The sequence below is a fragment of the Diadema setosum genome, chromosome 12, assembly GCF_964275005.1.
Source record: "Diadema setosum chromosome 12, eeDiaSeto1, whole genome shotgun sequence".
Taxonomy (NCBI): Eukaryota; Metazoa; Echinodermata; class Echinoidea; order Diadematoida; family Diadematidae; genus Diadema; species Diadema setosum.
Genome location: NC_092696.1, coordinates 35,739,708 through 35,748,094, shown reverse-complemented (window position 1 = coordinate 35,748,094; position 8,387 = coordinate 35,739,708). Strand labels below are relative to the sequence as shown.

Below are 8,387 nucleotides of genomic sequence, written 5' to 3'. Positions count from 1 at the left end.
AGAGGTGATTTTCAAAACGTTATTTTAATATCTCAAGTTCTAGTGCAGCAAATTTCATACTTTTTTCATCAAAAGGAAGGTTTTTAAAAACTTAGATAGTGTGGGAAGTTTGAGTTTATTAGCGGCACGCATAGCGGCACAAGGAGAAGGTAAAGATTTGACTTTTTCATGCACACAGTTTCGGGCAGCCGTGGATGCCCGTTGGAAATTCAAATAGAACGGGGCCATAATGAGATGCAAATTGGGGTGCTCCACCGCGCCTGAACCGGATTTCATCAGCTGACAAGCAAAAAGAGAGAAGAAAAGGGCCTCCAGAGCAATATTTTCTGGTGCCACCTTGACTTCCGGGGTAAAAAAAGAAAAAAAAAAGTGGGGCAAGCGGTTAGATCCTAGACGACAATAAGACTGGCATGTGTGCGCAATATAGTTGAACAAAACCCTCCAACAATCTTTGTGGCTTCGAGGGTTCGCTCGCAGCGACATTTAGTGCCTACAAAAACGCTATCCTTGTTTTTTATTATTATTATTATTATTATTATTATTATTATTATTATTATTATTATTATTATTATTATTATTATTACCATTATTATTTGAAGCTCATTCTAGGTCACGCGTTGATCTGATCCGGTATCATCAGGTCCAATACACATTCACACGTGGAACATAGACTCTTATTCCACTTCCGACTTGGCCACACTAAAATTACACGCAAAGTATGATATTCTTGCCATGGAGGTCTACCAACTAATAATTAGATTCCATCATAATCTTAGTTGTAGATCTGAAGCAGGAATTTACCAGAACAGAGAAAATGTTTATTTATGTGACTATTGTGTTCATTAGAATTCAATACAATGTCTTTCTTATCCCTCATGTGTAATTTCGAATAAACTTATCATCTGTCTATCAAATATTGTATTTATTTCAATTTACTTTGAAGACCAAACCATACTTAAAGTCCACATATGACCGTTAAAGGAAATCAAAACCCAAAGAGCAATGTGGATTGAGTGAAAGCAGCAACATTAGTAGAACACATCAGTGAAACTTTGAGTAAAATCGGACAATCGATGCAAAGTTGTGAATTTTTAACATTTTGCCAGTATTGGAACCACTGGATCAGGAAATGAAGTCTAGTAGTCTCCCGGAGTCCTGATCCAATGATTCCAACATCAAAACTTTTAAAATTTTAAGACTTTTGCGATTCAGATGTGGACAATGTAATATGGGATTTGTCTTTTTTTAATCATAACACCAAAAACATTTCTTGGTATGTAGCACTTGATGTATCACTGGAAAGGTTTTATTTGGCTCAATATGATGATGGACTTGTTCTTTTTATTTCTTTTTATCGATGCTTACCCGTTTTGTGATTAAACTCTTCGATAGGATTATTTTTAGAGCGTGGTCGATGATTGTACAACACGAGTTACTCAGCAAGTGCATCGTTCGTTATCATCACTTGTAATTATTGAAAAGTACACTTGTCTATCGAGAGATGTACGTATGTAACACACGGTTTCCATTCGCTTGATTGATTTTGAGGAACCTCTCGACACAATGGCCGGATCAAGTCATTTTATTGTCTTATTTGGCATTATAGGACTTGCCCATGCAGCATATTCGGCGGCTCAACGTAAGGAATACATCACTTTATGATTTATTTTGACAGAAAATTATGTTTTGATAGCTCAGATATCGAAATTTCCTACCAGTTCTAATTCGGTGGCGGATGTTTGCCTGTGCTGTACTGTAGTCCGTCGTGTAGAGATTTATGTTGCGTCCGCAATGCATTACAGTTGTAGTTTCATACGGGGATTGATTGATTTACCAGTGAGCGAGTGCTTGAACTTTGAAATACACTAGAAGCCTACGCTGTCTGCAGCGTGCTGTTCTCAGGATCTGCTGGAGTGTTCTTCTTTGGCTGTTTCAGGAAGCAAATTTAAGAATCAGATGTTGTTTTGCAGTAAATTTATATGCAAAGCCTGCAAATCAAATCAAATGAATGTAGAAATCAGGAAATAGAAATAACAAATAGAGTTTCTGTGTTAGAAGATTCGAGAACAGAGATACACGTACACTGTAAGAAAGTGTTAGGATTATTAAAGAATATCGAATCCAATATTACAATAATGATATCTAATGTCCTATCCCATTCGAGGAAGGACAGAGTCACGCATGTTTTCCTCTTATCTTAGTCTTCGTGAGTTTAGTCTTATCAGAGCCAGGTGTAGTACAAATGTATGTCCAATGGTAGCCTGACCAGACCGCTGTGCACAGCACAGCAGTCTGACATGTACTAGTGTTTAAACGTACGTAAACGACTGTCGCTTTTGACGGCAAGACCACAAAAATGTCTTTTATTTTGTTTGATTTTAACAGTAATACCACCCACCTATATCGTATATTGCTTATGGTTGAGTTGAATTTGGTGTTTTGTTGGTATCCAAACCTTATTGTTGAATTTTTCGGAGTAGATTGTGCGATGATTCACAAAATAAACGAACAGCCACGAACGCTCAACCCTAGGTACGGTGTTAGCATTTTACGTACGCCCGTGCGTTTCGTGTGTTACGTATATAAAGCTTGTCGTCTTCTACCATGTATTTCCGCGCGTGCTGCTCTCATGATATGACGTCACTCCGACTACCTCCGACTACCTACGTTGTAGCATAGGAGAGTGATTGCCATTCAATAACACGCAGAAGATGAGGAGTGAAGCAATACGGACGCTCACAGACCTGATTTTAAGGACTTATTTCGGTAGGTTTTTGACGTAATTAAAAAAAAATACGCATACCGATTATTGGATGATTATCATAGATTACGGGGATTCCTTATATTTTAGTTTTCCACGATTAAAAAAGATATTCATGAAGGAGTCGCACAACCACCACTGAAAAATGACAACGTCTGCGAAGGAGTAGCCGTGCAGCCCTGTCGCTTCGCGACAGCGGCTGCATGTAGCTAGTCCAATGGCAATGCTCACTTCCAAATTTAAACTGGTCTATATAGACTCGGGACTCTAACTTGGACTCTGGAGGCCACCTTTTAAATTTTTGGATTGGAACTGGGAGGAGTATCAACTTTGCCAAATCACCGCTATAGTATGCCATTATCATGTCGCCGCTTTTTTATGTCCTATGCGATGACGTATGACGGTTATGTCTCCAGTTCATTCTCCTACTTTCTTCTAGAGTCTAGTGCAGATGAAGCCTCAATAAGACTCAACTTGGTTTGAAAAGGATAAACTTCAAAGTTTGAGATTATAATTTTGTTGCTAGTGTTGCAGGTTCAGCATCAAAATAAGAGTCATAGCATGATATTTTTTTTTTCCAACAATTCCATGGAGCCTGCAACTACATGTAGGCCTAGCACTATTAAATCTTACTTTTCCTCGCTTTTTCTCCCACAAACTTATGTTTTTTACAAGAATTTTTGAAGTGCACAAGCAAGCATGACTAGGGAAAATAAAAGGTTGTCATACACATGCTGTATGCATAACAAGTGTGTAAAATACAAAACTTAATGCTTTTATAACACAATTTCAGTTTGGTAACAACTGAAATGAGAAATATTACCCAAAATTGTTCACTATCAGTCCACAATTTCAGAGCTTACCCGATCATGATTGCTACATAAGTTTTCATAATTGATTATTGATAATCGATGAATCGGGCCACAGCAATATCCATCAGTCCTCCATGCTAGAGTAAATTACTTGCAGCTTTCTGTAAAAAAAAAAAAAAAAAAAAATGATTCCAAGGGCAAGATACATCGTCATGTACAATGACGTCAATGTAACATTCTGCCTTCCCACACTCAACAGTGCTGAAAGTGAAGGGCTGTTCTTTAATAAAATTTGTGCACTACAATTGAAACTATTCTATGCTTTTGATTTCAAAATACTCCAAAACAACTCATCATCTGAGCAAATCACATCAGCAAGCTGCAAAGTCTCTTCGTAGCAGCTGCTTGGTAGACCCTTTGATGATGTGCAAGCAAAGTCCATGATGAATTTTGAGCCCTTCTAAGAAATGTTCTATCTTCCCGACTGCAAGATTGATTTGCAGGGAATTTAATGAGATGATGGAGTCACTAGAAAAGTAGACAGTCTTCCATGGCATTACCAGTTTTGCGTTTCTGTTCTTCAGATCGATCCTACCTGCGACTGACGGAACAAGAATTTACCAGGTTGCCAACAGATGTAAGTTTTAAGCTGTCACATTGATGAATCAAATTATTAAGGTTGTCTAGTAGTAGTCATGATGAATGACAAGAAAAGCAATGTTTCTGGAGCTAGTACTGTGGAGATAATGCTAGTAGTCTGGTCTGCTGTTGTTAGTTTAATGTCCACATACTCTGGAGAGTGCATTGTCCTATTTTCGAGAGGTCCAGACGATCCTGAAAATACATACATTTCTCTTTAGTACCAGTACTTGATTATAGTTGATGAAACTTGATTAGTGCTATTGGTTCAACATTTTTTTTTGTACCTCTTTATGTACTGTAGGTGCTCAAACATAGCTATCTATATCTTTTTATTTTATGATTTTCCTTGAGAAAGAAGCAGAGTACAAGGCAGATGATTCAAATTAAGATCACAAGAACTTTGATACAAATATTTATACAAAAGTGTAAGTACATGATTATCAGTAGATCAGTGTTAGTATACATTTTGGTTACAGGAAACATCTAATTTTTGACAACCCTCCCCCTCTTTTGCAGATTTTTGTCCAGTGTATTGTTAGTCTGCTCATCACTTGCTACGGAGTCATCAACGTTGCAGGAAAGTTTAGAGAAATACGAGCTACGGTGGAATTAGAAACAAAGTGAGTAGATAGTTATCATTTCACCAGATAAATGGTCCTTTTTATGTTGTATGTCATAACTGATTTTTAAAACATGTGTAGGCGCTACAGGGCTGTACATTAGTCCATTTTTTCTACTGGTCATATATATTATATTTCTGTGTGTAAATGATAAATTTCCTATTTCATATTCTCATGAGGATGTTTATGTTTGTTTGTTTTTTTCCATATTCTGAAAGGACAAGTTCACCTTCATAAACATAAGGATTGAGAGAATGCAGCAATATTAGTAGAACACATCAGTGAAAGTTTGAGGAAAATTGGACAATCGATGCAAAAGTTATGAATTTTTAAAATTTTTGTGTTGGAACCGCTGGATGAGGAGACTACTAAGGCTCGTGATGTCATATGAGTACAACAGTATAAAGAAAATGTAAAGAAAATTCAACATATTTTCACTTAATAAAAGTGATAAGAATAATTTTCACATAATAAAAGAGCACTTGACTTGCCTCTTTCTAAAGGCAATGGGAATAATATTACCCACAACATATGTCAGTAACGAGTCAAGGGAATGTGTACTTTTTTCAAAAGATGAAATTTTGTGAAATTCTCTTTATATTTTCCTTATATTGTTGTACGCATATGACATCATACACTGCAGTAGTCTTCTCATCCAGCGGTGACTGCACAAAAACTTCAAAAATTCATAACTTTTGAACGGATTGTCCAATTTTCTTCAAACTTTCACTGATGTGTTCTACTAATATTGCTACATTCTCTCAATCCTTATATTAACGAAGGTGAACTTGTCTTTGAATAGTGAATTTGTATCATTCACTTGTCTGACATTTGCAAAGTAAAAGTCATGATGAATACCCACTTAAAAGATACAAGGTTATATAAATGTGTTCCACATTTCTTTTGTAGGAGTTGATGTTTAAATAGAAGGTTGAGATCCATTTTGAATATGAATATATCTGTTTTTCTGCCACCTGATTCATCTAGGTCCATGGACACACTTGGAAACCGGCCATCCTTTTTCACCTTCTCACACCGTGGACAGGTCTTGCATCGAAGTCCAGCGGGCAACCAGCATGGCTGACCACCGCAGTCCCTTGCCGATTCTCATTGACCCATACAAAACAGGACTCTCTAACCTGAGATCCTCCACAGATGACAAACTTTTCACTCTAGCCCCAATAAAAGACTTTGCGGGCTACCCAAGAAATCAGTGGAGGATTGGTTCCCAAATTTGTCTATTGATATTTCATAACCAAATTTTTACAGACCCGTGCAAGTGCTGGAGGTACATTGTACAGTGAATGTTGTGTAATGAAACCAGTGCCAAGGAAAACAAAGATTCTCTGTTACATAACTGCAACGTACAATGTATGTGAATACCTGGTAACTGCCAAGAATAGCTTAGATGACCTGACGTGCACTCTAACCAGTTAACATGTAATCACCAGGCCAAATACACTAAATTATTTCAGTATGGTCACCCATAATGGTAAAGAATCACTTTAATCTTGCACAAAAGTGCCCTTGGTAGTTAATGATAGCTATTAAAGGGTATATGTACAGGGCAACCTTGTTATATAACAGGGAATTACAAACTGTGACAATAACCTTGTTATTATATTCTCACTTTACACTGTATCAGAAACCAAGTCCAAGAAATAATTGCAATTGCCCCGATACTGTGTATCCATTGAGGTGACTGAAATGCAAGGGGCAGATGGGGATTTCCCAGTATCTCCTTCATTAGAGGTACTGTAGGACCGATTTCATGATGGAATTGAGTGAAATTAGAGATGCCTTTGTGGTTTGGAATGCACACAACGCGTCATCCAATGCTTCAGATCATTGTGAACCTGATTTTTGTTTTAATTTCTTTCTTTTAGCAGAGGTAAACATAGTACATTATATAGATGATGACTGGCGGGGGAGGGAACATACCGAATGTTCCACCCGAAGGGTTTGAAATGCTATTGAGGGACGTCAAGGGACTTATAGCCTCCCGAAATAGCATTTCAGACCCTGAGGGTGAAACGTTTGGTACATGTTCCCGACAACAAAAGTCATCATCTGTTATATTATATGGGTTAGTCAAATACGTCAAAATACGTACGTCAACGTCAACCGAACCACCAGCACAATGCACTCGATCGCTCGCTCGCGCAGCGCAGAGCCTAATTCACTGTGCGCGCACGGTCCTATGCCTTTTTGTTATGTGAAAATGTTTTCCCATGGGAGAACATTACAAGAATGTTCGCCCATGGGTGAACATAATGAATGCATGACTGTGTTTAGCCAATCACTAACCGGTCTTTGACTAACCCATTTGATATTATACATTGTAGACATACTTGTCCAGGTTGGTTGTTGTACTAGTTACATCCCTTGAATATGTCACTAAATTCAGCAATACGTGAATGCTTTTATGAAGTCTACACAAAAAGTACTGTCCCAATTGGATTGGGCATAATGTACTTCTTGTCATTTCTGATCCATGGTACATATTTATGCGTTTGTGGGTTTTGAAAGGGATGAAGAACTTATTGCAAGTCGCCATTCATACACCTATGTATTCTGTACGCTTTTGCCTCATAGCTGTCAAGGGTAGTCAACTAGTTATTTGAACTCAAGTTTCCTGCTGGGTTCTCAGTTTCAAATGAGTGAGCAGGTTTGATTGGTTGTTTATTTTTGTCTTTGTTTGTTTGTTTGTTGTTGTTGTTTGTTTTTTTTTTTGGGGGGGGCATGCACATGTCAAGTTATCATTAGAACTGTACAAGCTGTTATAGGTACAGATATTTTTGTGCATGAGCAGGTCACAGACATTTTTGCAAACTGTTTTTGTGATTTTACGCCTAGGCTGTCGTAAGTGCACAAAGATACTAGTATGGGTACCGGTACATAGCCTAGGATGTGTGGCGATATTTTCTCACGTTGGTAAATTGGAGGCCCAACAATGAAAATTAAACCCTCACAAAAAGAACAGCTTTTACAGTATTATGATTCAAGTTTTTGTCTCCTTTTTTTCCCCTTTCAGTTTTTCAGAACAATTCAGAGTGTAGCTGGATTTGTTCTGACTTGAATATCAAAAAGAGTTCAGCTAATGTGCAATTTCCAAGTTCAGTTGGAGCAAGCAGAGCTTCATCTCAATCAAATATTGAATTGTATGTCACACAAAATCAGCGCAAATGAAGTTGACTTGTTTATGTACTGTAGAAATAAATTTTTGGTGGATATCACAGTGATTATGTCTCTATCATTATCTGTTATCTATCAGTTTAATTTTTAACTGGCGGAGGGTAAGACTAAAGTGTAAGGGGACATTGAATGAGGCAATGTTCTAGTGTGTGGCAAAGGAGTTTGTCGAGTCTTCTGAAATGTGGCTTGTTAGTGAACGATCACTGAATAGTTTGTCAATAGAAAGTTAGGGTTCTTCATGTCACTATTACAAGCAACAAAGTCATCACCATTATCATCACTATCATCATCAGCATCATCACCATCATAATTGTCGTCGTCATCATCACCATCATAATCATCATCATTATCATCACC

General features: G+C 37.5%; 1 protein-coding gene across 1 annotated transcript; it reads left to right on the top strand.

The window, feature by feature from the left end:
• Positions 1-1,523: 1,523 nt before the first annotated feature.
• On the top strand, positions 1,524-8,077 carry LOC140235646 (ER membrane protein complex subunit 5-like). Its single transcript, XM_072315656.1, has 4 exons — positions 1,524-1,639; positions 4,158-4,210; positions 4,732-4,835; positions 5,823-8,077. The coding sequence occupies exons 1-4, from the start codon at positions 1,564-1,566 to the stop codon at positions 5,917-5,919; spliced, it is 330 nt and encodes a 109-aa protein (XP_072171757.1). The 5' UTR covers positions 1,524-1,563; the 3' UTR covers positions 5,920-8,077.
• The last annotated feature ends 310 nt before the right edge of the window (positions 8,078-8,387 follow it).